We start from the raw sequence: 21,910 nt of genomic DNA on the forward strand, positions 1-21,910 counted from the left end.
TCTCCGCGCCCATCACGTTTGACTGACCTTGAAGAGGCGGGAGTGCTGCGCCTGCGCACGTCAAGGTTGCGCGGCGCGCTGTGTCCGTGGCGCGTGTTTCGGGACCGGTCAGTGCCCCTCAGGCACCTTCCCCGGCGCTCGGTTGACCCGGAGTTGTATTAAACCGTATTTTTTTTGAAAAAAAACCCCCCCTCCAGAGCCGAAGGTACGTTCCTGAAGTAAAAGTTTCCACACGGTAAGTCCTGAAGATGGTAAGAGAGCGCCTGGAGGCCAGTGAGTGATGCTCACTCCAATCCTGCAAAGCTTTTACAGGTATAAAAGTGTATATATATATATATATATAAAGTGTATATATATATATACACATATATATAATATATACTCACACCGGGTGTAAAACTCACTCGAGCTTTACTTCACCGCCTTGCGATGCCACTCGTGTCAGTCTGGCTCAGTTGGTAGGTCTCTCGCCGCTGAGCCGAGAAGGTTGTCTCTCAAGACCCTCTTCGCTCTCTTCGGCCGAGCCCTCGGTCAAGCCTCCCACCCCGACATCTCCCAGGCCGCCCTCCACCCCTCCCGTTCCCGACCGCCAGCCAGCCCGGGTGCGGATCCCAGACTGTCCGGCGCCTTGGGACGTCCTCCAGACGTGAAAGGCGCTGTACAAATGTAATTTGTTGTTGTTGTTGTTGTGGTGGGTTTGAGCCTCACATCTGTTTTGGATTGTCTTCATCGCGGTGGTGGGTTTCCGCGTGTGTCAGGCGCACAGTCACCAAAAAGAATAATGCGCGTGACTCACGACTTGGTATTGATTTGCGTTTTACTGAGAGCTGAGTTGGTAAACCCACTGCTGTAAATGCTGTGAAACTGAGCCAAAATATTGACATATTAAATATTACATATATTAAATATAAAATATTGACCCCACCAAGAATATTGACATACCAGCCGGGATTTCTATGACTGATTTCTATCCAGTAACCCTTGCTGGAAAGTGTGTACTATAGTTTGCATAGCAATTCTGTCTGGATTAACATATGAAGGATGCTGCCATTGGTGAGAGTGGCGAGTTCCAACTACTAACAAAACATTAATCCAACACAAGCCAGTCCCATCAGGCAAGGAGAACAGAAGTAAGAAGGCAAATCAAGTGGCACATTTTCATTTTTACAGTTGTGGACCAAGGCAACAGAGAGGGCCATGGAAGCAAACTTCATAAATAGGTTCAAGAGGGAGTTAAATGTGTTTATAAAGGAGGATTGAGATTAAAAAATGGATGAGCTTGTTGGACCTTTTTGGACTTTTCTTGACCCTTAAGATGAGTACAGTATTTTGTACATAGTTCTATGGCTAGAAATTACATCTTGACAGGATTTATTTTGAAACTAATCCTTGTAAATTTGGATTATGTAAATGCATTTTTTTCCCAAACTTCAGATATGGCTTCAGGAACGGGGTTGATCTATGATGAGCAAATGACCAACTACAAACTATTGTGGAATGAGTAAGTTCTGTAAAGATTGTTTTGTGTTTGTAAAGTGGTTATTTTTCTTTTGTATTGGTTATTTATAATGCTTTTCCTTTTCTAACTTCCGAACGTGCTAATTTTGCTGTGACACAGATGCCAACATGCCTCAGGTATCTTTCCCAAATAGCCAATTTTTATGTGTGGGCCTACGCATCATAAACTAATTGACTATGAAAGACATTGAAGCCAAATCCAATCCTAATAATAATCTGGTTACTCAATCCATGAATGTTGGACACTGCTGTGCACAATTGACTGATACGTTTTACTCACAAAATATACAGTCAATTCATGTTACAATATTTTCCGTGACGTGTTTTGAGACGACTCGAAGACGTGATAAGGTGCTACATCAAATGCAAGGATTATTATTGTGTCATTCTAGAAGGCAGCTTTAGAGCAAATTATCAGTTGTCTGTCAGCTCTTCCAACTAAAGATGAACCGTGATAGGGAGGAAAAAGTGGAAAATACTGTAGCCGGCCATTAAAAAGACTCAATTTGGAGCCGATTTGCAGAAATGAGCCAATATAATATTTGTCCACAACGTAGACAGTCACTACACTGAACAGTAAATTCTGTGAAGCACTTTGAGGCGCAAAAGGTGCTATATTCAAATGCAAAGATGATTATTATCATTATTATTCAGAGTAATAATAATAGTAAACAGTTGTAGATTGAGTGACCAAATTATTATTATTAATTAATAAGTAAGTAGCAGATCTTACATGGAGGTTTCTGTATAGTTCATGGAGTCTTATGGTATAAAGTGATTGGATGGACAGAGTGAAAGACTTGGCTGGAGAATAAAACACGTTTTGACTTTGGGAATCAAATGTGAGCAGTAAGCACTCCTCAGTGAGATATAGAACAATCAAATGCACTGGGATTTAACCCTTAGCTGTTTAGTGAAGCTTTATTTATTTGAAATACTATGTGGTATCTTTGAAAAAGAGAAAACTTACAACCATTTTTGAATTTGTTATGAATATTTGTGTAAGTTGGTATCACAGTCTATTTCAGCAGGTGTGTTAACATTCTCTATTCAATATGTTTTCAGCCCAGCTTGCAGTGTTGAAATTCCAGAACGATTGTCCTCTCTGTATGAGAAACTGAAACACTATGGTCTTGTGGAAAGGTGTATCCCACTGCCTATTAGAGAAGCTGTTGAAGAGGAAATATTGTTAGTTCACAGGTTGTACACTTTTTTTTTACAAATATTTTTACAAATAAAATGTCCTTTGTTTATGCTTATTATTATCCCTCTAACCTCTCAATACGTTTGGTTCCTGATTGAACAAAATAAAAGAAAAGACATAGTATCAACAGCTTTTGTTGGGTGTCTGTTCCACATATGTGACCTTTGGTGTAAAATTCCACTTGTGGCTCGAACTTACTCAGTTAAATGTTCCATTTTAGAGCGTCCAGAATTTGGGAAATTGTTGAACTTAAACTTTGTGGTTCTTAAAAGACCATATAGAAAACTGGCTTGAACAGTAAGGCTGTATGTAATAATTTGCCAAATTCTGCCCACACTGCAATGTTAATAAAGGAAATCCATGTCTACGTGTGTGTGCGTGTGTGGCAGGGGATGTTGGGGGTTTCTTTCAATATCTTCCAAATTTTCATCAACATCTCTTTGTCATTACCTGTAGTTGTTAGGATATGGATAAGTAAGTGCGTCTTCTACTTTCTGTTCTTGGAGTCCTGTAGTGAGAAGACCCGGGTTTGTTTCTCGGGCAGGGCAAGTTTCCTTACTCCACACACTTGGGAGTAAGAGGAACCTGGTTGTTAGTCGATTGGCAGATCACTTTCTGGAGGTTCTGTTCAAAACAATAATAATAATACAATACTAAATTGGTCACTCAGTCCGCGACTATTTGTGGGACACTGCTGTGCGCAACTGGTTGCCTCGTTTCCCTCACAAAATATGCAGTCAATTCACTTTACAGTATATTCTGTAAAGCACTTTGAGATGTCTCAATGATGTGATATATCAAATGCAACGATTATCCTATTATTACATATTATGTCTATTCTCTACCCACACAGAAGAGGTCAGAAACAAAGTATGTAAGATATATGAATGTAAATTCATGTGGTACTCAGTATTGATAAATTTGCCAATTCAGTGAAAATTCAATGATTTTCATTTCTTGAACTTGTTTTGAGCTGGATCCCATTTATTTAAATAATTTTCTACCTTTAGCCTAGGTTACCTAGAAGCTGTAAAATCTACACCGTCCATGAATGTTGAAGATTTGAAAACCTTTTCTAATAACTACAATGATGTATATTTTCACCCTGTAAGTAAAACTTTGCTCATAATAGCTAGATTATTGTACATTTCAAAATTAATTGAAAATTAAATTAATTAAGAGGAACAATACTGAACCTAATATTAGAGGGATGAGCTACGAGGAATGACTAAATAAACTGGAGCTCTTCAATTCCTAAAAGAGACTCACATATGAAATGGGCATATTTACTACTGGATACTGAACCTTTTTAAGATAATACTTGATAATGCAATTCAGATTTACAGTAAATTAGCACCTTTCACATGGGGGACATCGCAAAGCACTTAACAGTACTGGATGGGCACCTGAGACGAGAGTGGTAACCGAGGAAGGTGGCTACTTATGATCTTGTGAGGTAAAACGGGTTTAGTCCCCATTTTTAGTTCTTACTTCCACTCCAAGGAGACTCAAGCTGGGGCTTAAGTTGAACTTCTCGTGATCTTGAGTGTAAAGGAGAAATGTTAATTGTTCCGCTTTTTNGTTTGTTGCTATAACGTTTTAAGTTCCCATTCAGAACTCTTACCACTGTGCCAAGTTGTCCCTTGGAGGAACTCTGCAACTTGTTGATGCTGTGATGTTGGGGAAAGTGAGAAATGGGATTGCATTGGTCAGGTAAAAGTTAATTTTATGTTAACTTTTATGTTCAATGGTTTTATGAAGTTTGTCCTTATAATTAAACAATACACAGTCAATCCAATTTGCAGTGTATTCTGTGAAGCTCTTTGAGACGACTCAATGACGTGACAAGGCACTATATAAAATGCAAGAATTATTAATATATTATTATTTTCTCATTTCCTCCTCAGACCTCCCGGACATCACAGTGAGGAGGGTGAAGCCTGTGGGTTTTGTATCTTCAATAATGTAGCAATAGCAGCTGAATATGCAAAAAAGAAATATGGAACTGCAAAGTAAGGATTTTTTTTAAATATCATTAAGCTGGTTTGTTTATAATGAACATCATTTACTTTTTTAATTTTTTTTTGCAGGATTCTGATTGTTGATTGGGATGTGCACCATGGCCAAGGAATTCAACACAGATTTCTGGAGGATCCAAGGTTTGTACCCTTAAGTTTGTTCAAGGGCAATCAGTCTTGGAGTAATGGTTTAGATGAAGACCATAGAAGACAAGCAATGAAAGGTGTTTTGTCATGGAGAAGTAATGTAAATTTGCATATAAAATTGATGGACTGTCAGTAAAGAACAATGGTAGAGCTTTCTACCATCTTAAGGTATTTTCTACCATCTAAAGGTATTAGAATAATAAGTGAGGTGACGAATTAGAAGGCCTTATAACTGTTAATAACTCTGGTTTCTTTTAGTGTGCTGTACTTCTCTTGGCATCGTTATGAACACCAACAGTTCTGGCCCAATTTAAGGGAATCTGACTACGATGCTATTGGAGAAGGCAAAGGGACAGGATTCAACATAAATGTGCCATGGAACAAGGTTTAGAATGAGATGCATTTTGATTTTTAATTCCCAAATTAGTGTTTTAGAATTTGCTTCAGAAATACCATGGAAGCCGCTTTAGCTGGACACCAGTTAACCTCGGACGCCGGGTAAAACGCCTAGCCCTGATGCATTTGTATTCTTACCCATTTTAAATATGCCGGTTAATTCGTACAGCAAAATACCACCCTGGTCGCTGCTGAATGTACTTCTGTGTCTCGAACGACTCCATTCAGCCATGAGCGGCTCCACGAATGAAAACTACTACAAATTCATTTTTGGTTTGGTTATGAGATGGAGATGGGAGAAGTCAAGTTGCGATTGATTGATAGCGGACTCCAGCCATTCACAAGCGCTGGAGTTGGGCTGTCAGTCAGTGAGTGGGCAGAGGAAAGGGGAACATACAAGGGAGAGAATAGGAGGAGTCAAATCACAATTGATTGACAACTGGAGCCGCTTGTGAATGGTTGGAGCCCATCTATTCACAAGAGGCTTCAAGGCTGTCAATCACCTCGGAGCTGCTGGTAATTGGTCTCTTTCCTGTCCAATGGGAATGGCAGTGGGAGGGAGGGGGGGCACTCCTGCCGCTCCTCTGCTGGGCGGGAAGAGGAAATGGAACTTCGGCTAACCTCGGATGCCGGACAATCCCGATGTGTCCAGTTTAACCGGCTTCTACTGTACTTGATCTTTGGGTGTTGGTGTGCTGAGATCTTGAAAGCTTCCCGAATATTGATTTTTGGCATTAAAAGAGGAATTGTGCTCAAAAACATAGTTTCGCTGGAGTGATCAGCTGAAACTACTGCAAATTCATTTTTGGTTTGGTTGTGATTTGAAGGTAGTTGATTTTCAGTGCTCCTGTCAATGAGGGGTTACCTTTGCATTCAAAACATTTGGTATTGCTTATTAAATTATTTTCCAATTCCCATTCAGATTCAGTCTTTAAGCATTGATAATATATATTTTGTATTAGTCATTTATTGCTCTTTTTCATTACATTACAGATTGGAATGGAAAATTCTGATTATTTGGCAGTATTTTTCCACATTCTGCTCCCTATGGCTTATGAGGTAATTATTTCTGCTTCACAGTTGACTCAGTTTTGTTGTTGCTGAGCGCCAATGGCTTGCACTAAGAATTTTGTTTTACATTTCCTGATGGGAAATGCCATTCTTCATATTTTATGAAAATATTTCAAGTGTCAATAATTGTCACCTCATAGACCCCCATTCTGTATTTAATGTGACCTTGAATTCCAGACTTTATTAATATTATTATTTATTACTAAATTAGTTCATTTATTCCTACTGCAGTTTAACCCTGAATTGATTCTGGTTTCTGCTGGATTTGATTCTGCTATTGGAGATCCTGAGGTAATGTATGAAGGCTGACAGAAATACATAACACAAAATGAATTGGATCATTTATCTTCTAATTGTGGCCAATTGAACCTATGTTTGACCATAACAAACCATTTAAGTGGACCTTTTACATTTGTTACCTGATGGTCGAGTTTACTATAACTTCCTCAAGAGAGGATTTTATTTTTATCTCCTGCATTTTCTTTTAAAATTCTTTTTCGGACTTAACGTGGATTTTATGTGGATAACGTTCTTGGTGCCCCCGAGTTGTAGCTCAACAAGGCAGTTGCTAATCTCAAACGTACAGGTAATCTCAAACATGCATTTTCATGCAAGAGGACCTGGGTTCAATTCCTGGTTGGGGTAAAATCTTACGGAAGTTTCCTTCTGTAGTAGTAAGTACGTACCCAATTATTAATTTGTGAATCATTTTTTCAGGGGTAATAATCCCTTAAAAAAAAAATATTACTTTGGGCACTAAGTCCACGAATGTTTGTGGGACACTGCTGTGCGCAATTGGCTGCTGCATTTCGTCTACAAAATATACAGTCGATTCACTTTACAGTATTTTCTGTGGCCTGCTTTGTGACGTCTTGAAGACATGATAAGGCGCAATATCAAATGCAAGGATTATTATTATTTTACATTACCTACTACATGTACTTAAATTCATATTAAAGTTAATTCTGTAGGGAGAAGAAATTACAGCAAAATTTGACATAACAGCTTTTTGTAGAATCCAGTGAATGTGGCCTCTAAACGTGAAGTTTTATGATATTTCTATTTAAACAATTGGAAACAATTCATAAAGATTGGGTTTAGTGGTACAAAGTCAGATTTATTAAATCCACCATTCTTCTCTGTGACACACAGTCTTTTTTAATTTAGTTCTCTGCAGCACTTGTGACTCTGAGTCACAAGATTGTGGTTTCAAGCTGCAAGTTGAGACTTTGAACTCATACTCTAGGATGACACTCCAATGCAGTGCTGGGGGGTGCTGCTTATCCTCCTGACATGAAAGATGCAAATGCAAAGATTATTATTTTTATATTATTTTTATCAAGCTAGATGAACCAATGCTACTTTTATGAAGAAAAATACATTAACCAGATCCAGGTCAACGGGAAGTTCAGTACGATTTAATAATAATAATAATCCTTGCATTTGATATAGCGCCTTATCACATCTTCAAGGCATCTCAAAGATACGTTTGAGAATTGCATTTGACCAACTGGAAGTCGCAAGAGCATCATCAAAGCAATCTGACGATTTGCTTTCTGTTTCAGGGTGAAATGTGTGCTACGCCTGAATGTTTTGCTCATCTCACTCATTTGCTGAAGTCATTAGCTAATGGGAAAATCTGTATTGTTTTAGAGGTATGTCCTGTTATGTTTGTATTTTTTCTTTTCTACTTCTTATGACTGAGGACCGGGTATTGAAATAGGCTGATTGTGTTACATATTCACATGGTGGATATGTTTTTAACCTTTGATTAGCATATTAGTACATACAGTATATATAGTATGTTTGGTATATATGTTCAGAGGATTTGAAAGAATGTTTGGATTTTGTTTTTCCTCTCCCTGTAATAGTGGTGCTGGTTATATTTGCAGAGGTGGTTTCCTGTTGAACCTGGAAACAACTTGTACATTTATTTATCTCACTTCTGACAATGCAATGAGAATTCAACCAGTGGGGGCAAGTGGCAGAGCAGCCAGCTTTGCAGCTACAACATTGTGCTTTTGTTATATACAAAATTACTACCCTTTATACTAGCACCAAAAAACCTTTAGTCAATATGCACAATTCAACCTCTGAATATCTTGTTTTTAGGGAGGATACAACTTGTGCTCCCTTTCAGAATCTGTTTGCATGACTGTACGTTCGTTACTGGGAGACCCGGTACCTCAACTGGTTAGCCAAATGGCCCCATGTGTCAGGTCATTATTAATTTTTTTCTTTTTTAAGTATCTTTCAAAAATTTGTGCCACATATCGTACAGTCGAGCATTCCCTTTTACACTTGTTGGCATTCCTGAATTCAAGACCATGTAACTTTTTTACGACCCAGGTTAATCAATTTCATCGAATATTATGACTCAAGACATATCACCTTAGAGTCTCTTCAGTGTTATTAATACTGCTACAAGATCATAACTACATGTTCCCAACTCTTTGCTAATGTTACTCTTCTTAACTGATAGGCTTAAGGAAATAGTGTATGTTCATTTTCCCTCCTGGGAAATTTACTGGAACAACCAGGCTCCTGAATCTAGTATGCTATAGTAACAAAATTTCACCGTTAAGAGTTTCTCGTATCAGAATATTTTGCGCAGCGACACACAATCATTACACTTCACACTTTGCCACTTTATAATATTTCCTGTGAAGCACTTTGAGACGTCTTAACGATGTTATAAGGTGCTACATCAAATGCTAGAATTATTAAAGAAAAATAGTCATTACACTTCACTACACATTTTTGAAGCGCTTTATGACATTGTCAACATTAAAATTGTCTACATCAAAAGCATGAATAATTATTATTTCACTGGAATTCTATCTCATAGCTGTAGCCGATTGGAACATTTGATTTTTATTTGCAATATTAAAATCAAATAAATTGTAACCTTAGTTTTAACTTTTTACATTGTGTAGTGTATATACTTAAATTAATATAGCTCCAGTTACTTAGATATAAGAATAATATTTTGTTATCAGCTGTTTACTGATGTGACAGGGAATTGTGGCTGTAGAAGATTTATGTTTTGCATTTCAGAAACTGGAAATCACAATTACATTTTTATTTTATTATTTTCTCCTAACAGTGCCATAGAAACAATTCAGAATGTCAGAGCAGTGCATCAAGATCATTGGAATTATTTGAAGTATCAAGGTAAAATAATGCGTTATTGTAAAATGAAAAGAAGGGAAATTTTCCCGGTTTTCCGGCCAACAGCCCCCAAATAAAATTGATCATTCACTTCATAGCCATTCGTGGGTCTTTGCTATGCACAAAACTGGCTACTCAGTTCTCCTGCAAAATTAGTCACTACACCTCATGGTAAATCCTGTGAATTGCTTTGAGACTTTGAAGTGCTTTCCCATTGAGAAAGGCACTGTATAATAATAACAATCCTTGCATTTGATGTCGCGAGGCGTCTCAAAGCACTTCACAGAATATACTGTGAAGTGAATTAACTGTATATTTTGTGGGCAAAACGCAGCAGCCAATTGCACACAGCGGTGTCCCACAAACAGTCGTGATTGAAATGACCAATTTATTATTTTTTTTAAGGAATTATTACCCCCAGAAAAGCGATCTGCCAATCAGCTAACAATCGGGTTCCTACTTACTGCTAGGTAAACGGAGGAGTGTGGAATAAGGAAACTTGCCCAACATTTTGCCCAACAGGTGATCAAACCCAGGTCTCTCACTTGCGGGGTGAGTGCTCTAACCACTGAGCTATAGGTCTCCACAATATCACGTGATAGGATTATTATTAAATTGTAGTTGGAAAAAAATGTTGTTCCTTGAGGTGATGAGTCAACTGCTCCATCTGTCAACTCAGGAAACTCCTCTCTTTCATTAGAAAAGCCTAGGAGTGAGTAACAAATAATAATAATACTTGCATTTGATATAGTGCTTTATAACATCATTGAGGTGTTTCAAGGCACTTCACAGAATATACTGTAAAGTGAATTGACTGTATATTTTGTGGCCAAAATGCAGTAGCCAATTGCGCACAGCGTTGCCCCACAAATACTCGTGGATTAGGTGACCAAATTATTATTACTATGTTAATATAATCCAGACAATGTACAAAAATTCCTCACTGCACATAAACTACACTATTATAACAGTTTTTTCTGCATCTAGGATTAATACTTTGAAGAGGGAGTACTCCTTATATTCTTTATCTTTAAGTCATAAATCTAGTTTCTTAGTGACCTATTTCCATTCCAGTGCTGTGGAATGTAACGTCACCAGTCCAGAAATGTGCTGGAGAGTAGGTCAAATATTTGAATAAAAAATCTACTTTGAATTCAGATTGTCATATGAATTTCTTTATTCTTTCACAGAAAATATTTTGTGACGTTAAATTGATTACAAAACATTTTTCGCTCAGTTTCTAATTCTGAAAATATTTTAAAAATCAATTTTTACCCCTCGTGGGAACTTCCTGTGGACGGACCACAGTTATACCTGTTTTCTCCAGTCTTTATCATTGTTTTACCCTCCCCACCACCACCATGTCATGCCTGTAGGCATTCACTTGTGATCTTAGACAGCAAGTGTTGACAGATCAGTCAACTGTGTTCAACAGTGTGTAGGGGAACAGCAAAGCCTGATCCCGCTGAGGATTTGTGCACTGTCCAGCAGGGGTCATTGGATGACAGCTGCCTGATTTTACTTTCCTTCCTTTCCTCTAGCCCAGATGGGTTGAATTCATTCACAGCAAATCTACAACCATCCTCCTAAGATTAGCACAGACTGAAAGTCAAATCTAGGACCTTCCCAGTTTGCATGTCTGTTTTATACAGGGCTTCATTGGTTTCTCATCCGACAACAACAACAACTTCCATGCAGGGTAACATCTCAGAGCGCTTAACAGTGGCGGAGCCTGACTCCGAGCTGGAGGGAGGTGGCCCTAAGCACGATCGAAGAGGAAAGTTTTCAGCGCGACTTGAAAGAGGGAAGAGGGTGGGGGGGCAGAGAATCGGTTTTAGGATCCCAGTCCTCACTTTTAAAGCCTCCATGGTCTTGCCCCTCCCTACCTCTGACCTGCTAAAACCTTATCAAGCTGCTTGCCTGCTCCCTCTCACCTGCTCCATCGGCAATTGTGCCTTCCTCCTTTCTCTGGAACTCCATCCTAGAGACCCTCTGCCTTGCTCTCTCCTTTGCCTCCTTCAAGGCCCATCTTTGACCTTCCTCTTTGGCCATGCCTTCGATCATCTTTCCACCCCCAACGCCCTTGCCCTCCACCTCTCTTGATTCCAATCCCCAGCTCAGTTGCAAACCCTTGAGTGTCCAGCATCTTGAGACATCCTCCCAATGTGAAAGTGCTATTTAAATGCAATTTGTTGTTGTTATTGTGCAATGGCTTTATTAGCTTAACCATTGGAAAATGATTGAAAATAATAACTGCAGTATAAGCCTGCATATAGCATATTGTTCAAGTATATTCTTCACAGAAAATATTGGCTGCATCCCAGAAAAGGGTCTGAAACCTGATTTGTTTAATATACTGTACATTATTACTTGGTTTTCTTTTTCTTGTTTCTTCAGACAATAAGTTTGTTAAAGAACCCAGCACCAAAAAAGTAAAACTCGGTAATGAAAGGAGTCCTGCTGAATCTGTTGATCAGGCTGCAAGTGGTGATGCTAAAAGCGTAGAAGCAAAGGAAACGACTGTGGACAAAGATTTTGATGATTTCATGGATTCTCACATGAAGAAGGTTCTGGTATCTGCTCCCCCTGTCAGGACTGCTTTAGCTGGCTGTGGAGGCAAAATAAGCAAGCTGGATCAATGCCTCCAATTGGAAGGGAAGAAAATCACCAGGGAGGAAGTTTCAACCCTCATGAGGTATGCAAAATCATACAAGAAACTCGAGAGAATAGAGGTCAACATGATACAACTGTTCCATAGAAATGGGCACAGTTCACGTTTGTCGCCCCAATTAGAGGCGACAATGGAGATGTAAAATAACTGGGGAAAGAGTCAATTGCAAAATGATGATTTCCAATGAAGAATATTGTGTGAATGGTTATTCTAGATGTGAGTAATTGTGAAAAATATCCTAGAATTCTGGTATATGATCTTCATGTCAAAGGTCAACCAACATCCAGATCTGGAGATGCCGGTACTCCTAGTTTTATATCCTTGTCAGGAAAAAATTGAAACTTATAGCAGAATTATAAATCGAACAATTCAAAGAAGTTAGAGAAGAATAAAATCCTTGGGTATTTTCAAATTAAATATTTCACCCCTAATAATTTGAAACAAATCAAGTGTTACTTTCTTCTCCCTATTAGGAAATAATCCTGCCTATTGAGAGCCACTAAGCAACTTGTGTAACATTTGTACGTGCTGAATTGGATGGAATACACTTGATTTATCCTCAGCCAGCTCTCATCACATGTTGTTGGGATTGTCAGGGACCCAGGGCTGGGTGCAAGTCATGGCACACCAAGCAGGAATGCTTGCCAGACAGCGATATCAATGGCAAGCTATGTGGTTTTCTGATTTTTGTCTCACAGGATTAGTGACCGAGCAAACATGAAGGATGATGAAAGCTTCTTACCGTCCCTGGGGAAGATGTTTGCAGTAATTGATAAAATCACAAGAAAAGAGGTAAATTAAATTCTGGGTTCTGTTATGGTAATAGGAACTGAGGAAAAAAACAAACAAGAGGTTATTCAGCTCTTGGAGACAGAGTTAGTTTATTGGATTTTGGCAGTTTTTTTTAATAGCCCTCAATACCTCTACTACCTCTTGTTATTTATGGAATTCATTGGTTAGGACTTTACTGGAATCAGTGTGACAGTATTCATTGTGTTCTTATGTCTTTTGTTTCTATTTTGCAGGTGAGGAATGGAATTGTGGTGTCCCCTACTCTGTTACCCTCTGTCTTTGCAGCACAATATTGCACAACCGTTGGAGTAAACAGGTGTATAAAGTTGAACTCTACAAGAAATATATATTCAATATAAAATGTTTCACAATTTCAACAAACCTTTTTAAATAAATGCCATTTAGCCCCTCATAGGCTTGTGCTTAGCTTAATACCATTGCCCTAAAGTTTAAGGCAGTGCAGAATTTGAGGAAATTTTTTAGTCTTAAAAAAAACTTCCAAATTGAGAATTAATTTAGGAATTGGATTGGGAATTTCAGTTAGTCCTATGATGATGCATTATCCAGTTATCCTTCGCTCTTTAGATAGATTTGTTTGGTTTCTGTTAACACTAATTGCATTCTTCAAGAAAAGGTTCATCAATCTGAAGAATAAAATATTGTTTAATAATTTTCAAAATATTGATGAACTGCTATTTAATTATAACAATGATGTTTCCAGCAGTGTAATTCTTTGGGAACACTCAGCAGGAAAGTGAGTCAACATTTTAGGTCCACGACTTTTTGTCAGGCTGTAGACCCGAAATGTTGACTCACTTTCCTTTCTCCATAGACGCTGCCTGACCTGCTGAGTGTTCCAGGGACTTCTGTTTTTGTTTCAGATTTCCAGCATCTGCAGTATTTTGCGTTTAGTGTAATTCTTTGTCTTCTTTCCTAAAGGGTATTACTATTGCTGGTTGGAGAAGCTGATATTCCTACTGATATTAAAGATAATGAGTAAGTCTCCTCTATTTTTACTGCTGGCAAAATGTATACTATTAATTTATCAATTATTCAGGTAGTTTTTTTTAAATCAGGATAATGAAGTTTCTTCCATTTGAAGGTTTTGAAAATGTACAAAGGTCTGTTTAAGAGGAAGACATATTCAGATAAACTTTGGGACCAATTTCCGTATTTTAATGCAATTTGTGCTTTGTGTGCTGGGTGGGCACCTGAACTGGGGGTGGGAGCCAAGGGAATGGGGAAAGGAATTTATTCCACATATTCACCACTCGAGTAATTAAATCTCATCCACCCTGTACATCTCTTTTGAGCTGAGTCTATGTGTGAACAAGATTCAAGTGTCTTTCGTCCAAATTTGGGGATTCAGTGGCACAATCTTGGTTTCTAGATTCTGGATTTAAATTCAGCCCAGTGCGTCAGTGCAGTTAAGGATTGAATAGTTCAATAGCCGGTCAACTGCCTCTGCACAAAAGTAATCCTGGCTTTAGTGAATTCTTCTCAGTAGAGCTTCATTATATAATCTTCATTAGATAATCTCGGAGGCCAAGGACAACCCCAGGCTTCTCTTCTCCACTACCAACCGGCTTCTCCGTCCACCCTTTCACACCTCACCCATCCTCTCCTCCAACTCCAACTGCGAGGAGATGCTGGATTTTTTCGAGACCAAAATCGAGGGGATCTGTTCAGACACCTCCGCCCTCCCTTTACAAACTCCTCCAATCGCGTCTCTGTGCTGCCCACAGTACGGAAACAGCCCTGGTCAAGGTGACAAATGACATTCAGTCCATCTGTGACCAGGGCTCCCTCTGCCTCCTTGTCTTCCTCGACCTCTGCTGCTTTTGACTCTGGATCACTCTATCTTCCTCCACTGTCTCTCTTCTCACCTCAAGGTTCTGTCCTTGAATGATTCAGATCCTATCTCTCACGCCGGCTCCACTTTGTCTCCACGAATGGCTTTTCCTCCAGCGCCCGCACAGTGTCGTGCGGTGTTCCTCAGGGCTCTGTCCTCAGTCCTCTCCTCTTCAACCTGTATATGATCCCTCTTGGTGACATCCGCAGACATGGGGTCAGCTTCCGCTTGTACGTGGATCACACACTATTTCTCTGCCTCCATCCTCGACTCCAGGGCCACATACATGAAGTCCTGGATGAGAGCCAACTTTCTACAGTTGAACATCAGGAAAACCGAGGCTCAAGCCAGCACCTTTGCAACTCAGACACTGACAGCACCAGAACCAAGGATGCACACTCCACCTCACTGAGCCAGTCAGCAACCTAGGCGTCTTGTTCAACCCTCAACTGTCCTTTCTACCCCACATCCATGCCATGACCCTCTCTGCCTTCGCCCGCCTCCGCAACATTGCCCGACTCTGCCACTGCCTCACCCCTCAAGCCGTCAAAACCCTCATTCATGTCTCGATTACATCCAGGCTTGATTATGCCAACGCCTTTCTTGTCAGCCTTCCCGACAAGCTGCAGATTATCCAGAATTCTGCAGCTTGTGTCCTCTCCCACACCAGGCTCCATGACCCCATCACACCCACCCTCGCCTGGCTCCACTGGCTCCCTATCCCTCAAAGGATCCAGTTCAAAATTCTGGTCTTGACCTTCAAGGCCCTCCATGGCCTTGCCCCCTCCTACATCTCCGACCTGCTAACCCCTTATCAACCTGTCCGCTACCTCCGTTCAGCAGGCTCCGGCCTGCTCCATGTCCCCGCCCAGCCCACCCCACCATCGGTGGTCAGGCCTTTGTCCTCTCTGCCCCCACCCAATGGAACTTCATCCCACATTCCCTTTGCCTTGCTCCCTCCCTTGCTTCCTTCAAGGAATGCCTCAAGACCCTCCTCTTCGATCGTGCCTTCGGCCACCCGCCTACCCTCTCTGCTCTCCATCCTCCCGATTCCAACCCCACCCTCTCCGCTCGGGTCTTAATCCCTGATTGTTCAGTGACTTGGGACATCTTCCCGACTTGAAAGAAGCTTTACAAATGTGATTTTGCATTGTATTATTCCATTTATTTGCCTGGTCTGTGAATACTTGAAGTCTGTTTCCTCTCACATGGATCACCCTTTCTAAATTAACTAGTGCCATGTCTTCTCAAACAATTTTAAATGTAGTAGTAGTTTAATCGCCACCAAGGAAAGAATGTAAAAGAGTTCACAGAAGGAGTAAGGAGTTGGCATTAGAAAAAGTAACTCCAGTACATGAGCTAGCATGATTTTAAGTTGTTTCCTGCAAACCAGTCTTGCATAAAATTCCAAATAATAAATAATTTAGACATCTCCATTGCATCAATTTTCTTTTGGATGATATGGTGCTTATAACTGTATCACATTATTCCAAATAATAGTTTGAGTTTGTTTTAGATTCTGGTCACATTTTAGTTTCTGCCAAGAAATTGGAAATGAAGCTCAGTTGAAAATATTGAGTTTGGGAAAATCTGCACATCCAACCCAGATACATTGTAGGCTTCTTGTAACCCTCCCATCCAGTGGGGTAAATAAGTAACTCCATCATAAAATCATTTTAAAAAACAAATCTAAGCTAGAGTGTATTACAACTGACAAGTATATGTAGTATTGATAATTTGCGCCATCTTAATATCTTTGGAATATAATTTTCAGATCAATCCTGGTAGTACAGATCTGCAGGAAACTGGATGAAAAGATGCAGACAAGTCATTACATTCCAATTTGCTGGAAAGAGGTAGGTACAGAAACCATTATTTGATTCAAAAGTTAATATTTATCCTGAATATGCTGCAGTCTGACTACTGTGTCATATAGGCTTAATTATGTACACTTATCTATGCCGCTCAACATTGTAAGGACCTAGATCATGATCATGACCCAGTCAATAACAATAAGAGTCCTGTAGCTCAGTGGTTAAAGCGCTCGCCTCGCAAGCGAGAGACCTGGGTTTGATTCCCGGCAGGGCAAAATGTTGGGCAAGTTTCCTTACTCCGCACGCCTCTGCTTACCTAGCAGTAAATAGGAACCTGGTTGGTAGTCGATTGGTGGGTCACTTTTCTGGGGGTAATAATTCCTTCAAAAAAAATAATAATAAATTAGTCACTTCAATCCATGACAGAGTTGTGAGACACAGCTGTGCGCAATTGGCTGCTGCATTTCGCTAACAAAATAGTCAATTCACTTTACAGTGTATTCTGTGAAGCACTTTGAGGTGTCACAAAGATGTGATAAAGCACTACATCAAATGCAAGGATTATTATGATTATTGTTAATAGTTCTAGTTCTCTGTGAGCCTTTTATCACAACAAGATCATCTTTAAGTGGTGGTAGGAGTCCTGTAGTTCAGTGGTTAGAACACTCGCTTTGCAAGTGAGAGACCTGAGTTCAATTCCAGGCAGGGCGAAACCTTGGGCAAGTTTACTTACTCCACACGCCTAATAATAATCCCTCCAAAACCAAAAACAATAATAAATTGGTAATTTTCAATCTACGACTGTTTGTGGTACATTGCTGTGCGCAATTGGCTGCCGCGTTCGCCCACAAATATACAGTCAATTCACTTTACAGTGTGTTCTGTGAAGCGCTTTGGGACGTCCTCCCGACGTGAAAAGCGCTATATCAAATGCAAGGATTATTATTATTATTATCAGCCTGTTCATTTGGGCATCTCCATTGCATCAATTTTCTTTTGGATGATATGATGCTTATAACTGTATTACATTATTCCAAATATTATTTCTCTGTTGAGTGTCACCCATATAAGGAAACATTACCATCTTAGCGTAAAATGAAAACAGAAACATTGCATTTTTTTTCTTTTCTATAGGATGGTAAAAGGGATGGGGACCTTCTCTATGCACTCTTCCAATTTATTTTGCCTCTGGCTTATGGACATCAGCCTGACCTGGTGATATTGGCAGTGGAATCTAACAGTGGTATTCAAGTAGTTACACTAACTCACTTGACTCATCTACTCCAGGGGTTATCTGAGGGTCGGATCCTTGCAATATTTCAGGTATACTGAACATTATTGGGTTCTGAGATGTGGTAAAGTTGTTTGTTTGCAGATAGAATACTTCTTTAAATCTTCAACAGTGTTATACATCTTGAACCTTCCCATGATTAAAGACAAGTTAAAATTAACTTGTTAATGCATTAATAATTTAGTAATGTATTGCCAATAGTTGCACAATAAGGTGATTGATTACATAAGACATGGCTTTTTTCATTACATATTCTAAATTCAATGGAAGATGCTAATTTTGTATTACGTGTGGGGAAAGTGAGTTAAAGTGAAAAAGTGTTATTTCTCTAAAAGAGATGGACAGTCGAGTGTTGCTGAACGTACTAAATTTTTACTGAATAAGAATAAAATATTTTTAATGCTTACAAAAAATACACTTATACCTGAATTAAGTTTTGAGTAACTAGACAAATGGAAGAATAATTGAAGTTTAAGAATACATTATTAAGAAATTACAATTTGTCATGTAATAGCCTTCTGTAGAAATGATTTGAACAACGGTAGATGAAGCATGTTAATAGGTTGCTCTTTTAGAGAACGGAGATAGGTACGATGGTCTCAACTGTCTTCTGTGCTGTAGCTTTCTGTGAATCTACACTGACGTTGTATGTTGATCGGTGGACAGTCACTCCCTACATATTTAAGTGGAAAAACTACAGTTATGTTACATGAGTGACTGTTGGCAAAAAAAAGTTAGCAGAATTTTTTAAAATTGCCAGTAATGTGTTGCTGAGTAGATTTTCACTGCTCCTATCAGGATTCTGATGTAGATCTCATGGAGGCCATGGCCAGTTCTTTGTTGGGTGATCCTGTAATTCCAGTGGAATCTTTTGTCTATAAACAAGAAAGTGTCCTTGTTTTGGAGAAACTCAGACAGGAACTTAAGAAGCCCTGGAAATTACTACAGAACAGAGGTAAGCAGAGTAACTCCTACAGCAACAGAAACTTATTTTCTTGCAGATATGAAGAGAGGCCACGTTCCATTCCAAACATGGGGATTTTTGTGTGTGGGTGGGATACATGGATCTCTCAGTTTGGTTTGGATACACTTAAGCATGGTGATGGGTTTCCACAAGTCAGACACCCGCCTGTCCAAAAAAATGGAGATATTTGGTCCAGCTGCTTTTATGGCCTGTTATATTGCAGGAGCCCTATATTCATCTTTAGTGTTGTTATATAAACATAGGAGCTTGGTGATATCTATAACTACTACTTGAGTTATTATGTGTTGATGATGTATGTAAGACAGTACATATTCTTTTTTGTGCTTTTGCCCCTTCTCACTAAATTATAAAATGCTGGGGTATGCCTCATTGGTCTTGGCAACCCCCAGATAGGACACATTATTGGAACTTATTCATGTGTGATTCTAGGCAATGAATGTCAGTAGGTTATTCCCACCTTTATACAATTTTTTTCTGTTGCCTATTTTGGAAGCACTGTGGACAGGAGCCACACCTTGAGTTCATAGTCCAGATTGACATTCCCAATGCAGCATTAGAGGAGTGCTGTATTATCAGACGTTCCATCCTTCAGATAATAAATTAAGATGGATTTTAAAGATCCCATGCTACTGTTCGAAAAAAGGAATTTTTCCAGTATCCTGGCCAACAATCCTCCAAATAAAATTGGTCATTTGCTTCATGGCTGTTTGTGGGACATTACTGTGTGCATAATCGCTGCCTTGTTTGTTAACAAAATATGCTCTAAACCCCTTACAATAAATTCTCTGAAGCATTTTGAGACATCCCAACGAAATTATACAATGTTATATCAAATGCAAAGATTGTTGTTATTATACGTCCACTATCACCCTAGCTGAAATCACCTCACCTAAATCACCAGCATAAACTTGAAGTTGTAGTTGATTGATGTTTGGTATTTAAGGTTTAATATAGCACCTGGCAAGGCATTTCAAGTTAGTGCCATCTGTAACATATTTATTGCCCATGTAACAGATGTCTCCTTGTTTTCTTCCTCTTTCCTAAATGCAGTAAACTGAGCTTTTGGTTCATTTGGAGTATCTTGGAATTCAAGCTTGAAGTAAACTTAAACCAATCCTGGAAACCTTAATAAAATGATAGTATCAAGAATCTCACCATGGTCATTTGACTTTGCTGTTCTACTCAGCGCCTTGGGATGTCCTCCCGATGTGAAAGGTGCTATGCAAATGTAATTTTGTACTTTTTTTTTGTACCAGAGGTTTTCTATGTGCTGAACACAATTTTTGTAGAAACTGATGGTATATAGAAAGATTGTCCTAGTCTGCACTAAATTGTTATGTCAGCCATTTCATTACAAACCGCTTCATCTTTAGTCAGCCTTCTCAACTTCCAACAGAATTATTCTGGTGGCTTACATGCTGTGCACAGAATGACCTAGGACCTGGGTTTTCAAACTTTCTGGGCTCGGGTTAGGTATCCTGACTGAGGGACCCCGCACACACACACACTCGGACTGTGCAGGCTTCCAGCAGAATAGCGAGGCCAGCCTGGCTCCCTCGTTCCCTCACAGCCTCCACAAAAGGCTGCCCGTGAAATACCTTACACTGGAGCCAAGGGAACGCGTCATTCTCATCCATTCCTTTGGCTGCGTAGCCATTACACGTCCAGTGTGTTTCCCGACTCCACGGTCCCCCCCTGAGACCTCCCCGGGGAACCATGGGCCCTAGCTTGGTAACCCCTGATGTAGGAAATACAAACACTTTATATCCAGAGTTTCACCCACAGAATATACAGTCAATTCACTTCATAGTATATTCTGTGAAGCGCTTTGAGACGTCTCAAAGATGTGATAAGGCGCTATATCAAATGCAAGGATTATTATTATTACAGAGATAGAGTTAAGTTTGCACATGGAGATACATTGCACATAGTTGTATATCTACAGTAGTTCATGATCCCCTATTGTATATTGTGGCAATGATCCAATTTTGGCAATATTTAATGTCCTTAAATTCTAGTGTAAATCTGGGATTTTCAACAGACCGAGTGCCTTAAATTCTAATATAAAAAGAATCTGCTAGATATATTTTAATTCTAAATATAGGATCACCCTGGTTGTCCATTACATGTGGGGAGGCTAAGCAGATTGTCGCTGTGTGTTCCTGACAATTAACTGTGCAGTATCAGCATATGATTTCACATTAGTCCTGTTGACTGGAGAAAAAATGAAACCAGCTCAACCAAACCAGATGGTAGATAGATACATTGCTTAATTTTAAATAAGAGTAGAATAAATTAAACATGTTTCAAGTGCTTTGATAAGACATATCTTCCAGGTGCCTACAATACTGTACTGTTTTTTCTGTGAACTGCAAGTAAACTTAATATTTCCTGTTTCAAATGTTTTCTGTTATATTTATAACTGATTAAGAAACATCAACTATGCAGTCTGCCAAATACCTTCTCCAATTTATTTAATCTATAAGGAAATAATTATACAGTTCTTCCCTAATCCCTAACAATAATGCATTAAAAGACACAGCATTTCATTTATCAACCTTTGAACAGTGTAAATTTCTATTTACAGAGCCTTGGGACGTCCTCCCAACGTGAAAGGCACTATATAAATTTGTTGTTGTTAAAGAGCAGAATGAATCTACTGGATTCAAACTAGCACCTGGAGCCTGGGACATGACAGGACCACTTCTATTTAAACTGGCTCTGTAATATAGATAGGCCTTCAGAAGACAGAAATTTGCATGTATCTCTTTGTTGTTCATTATTATCTCAAGATTAAGATACTATTATTTGAGACAAACTCCAGCTATCTATCAAATGGGAAAATAAATTAAATTGTTTTTCTTGCACAGATTAAGTGATAATAATTAATTAGTACAGACATTGAACACTGAGCTTTATTTTAACTACATTGCAATTTTTTTTTACAATGCATGAGTTATTTAAGCACAGACAGAATTGA

The 21,910-nt window shown here is 39.1% G+C and overlaps 1 protein-coding gene across 1 annotated transcript; it reads left to right on the forward strand.

Moving 5' to 3' along the window:
• The first annotated feature begins 70 nt into the window (after positions 1–70).
• Positions 71–20,743, forward strand: hdac10 (histone deacetylase 10). Its single transcript, XM_007890943.2, has 21 exons — positions 71–205; positions 1,435–1,501; positions 2,584–2,718; positions 3,733–3,829; positions 4,338–4,435; positions 4,630–4,734; positions 4,813–4,881; positions 5,146–5,272; positions 6,277–6,342; positions 6,586–6,645; positions 7,920–8,009; positions 8,467–8,573; positions 9,461–9,528; positions 11,923–12,220; positions 12,895–12,988; positions 13,222–13,304; positions 13,928–13,984; positions 16,615–16,696; positions 17,789–17,977; positions 18,744–18,900; positions 19,981–20,743. The coding sequence occupies exons 2-21, from the start codon at positions 1,437–1,439 to the stop codon at positions 19,986–19,988; spliced, it is 2,055 nt and encodes a 684-aa protein (XP_007889134.1). The 5' UTR covers positions 71–205; positions 1,435–1,436; the 3' UTR covers positions 19,989–20,743.
• Positions 20,744–21,910: the final 1,167 nt, after the last annotated feature.

This window comes from Callorhinchus milii, unplaced genomic scaffold (genome assembly GCF_018977255.1).
Source record: "Callorhinchus milii isolate IMCB2004 unplaced genomic scaffold, IMCB_Cmil_1.0 Scaffold5, whole genome shotgun sequence".
Taxonomy (NCBI): domain Eukaryota; kingdom Metazoa; phylum Chordata; class Chondrichthyes; order Chimaeriformes; family Callorhinchidae; genus Callorhinchus; species Callorhinchus milii.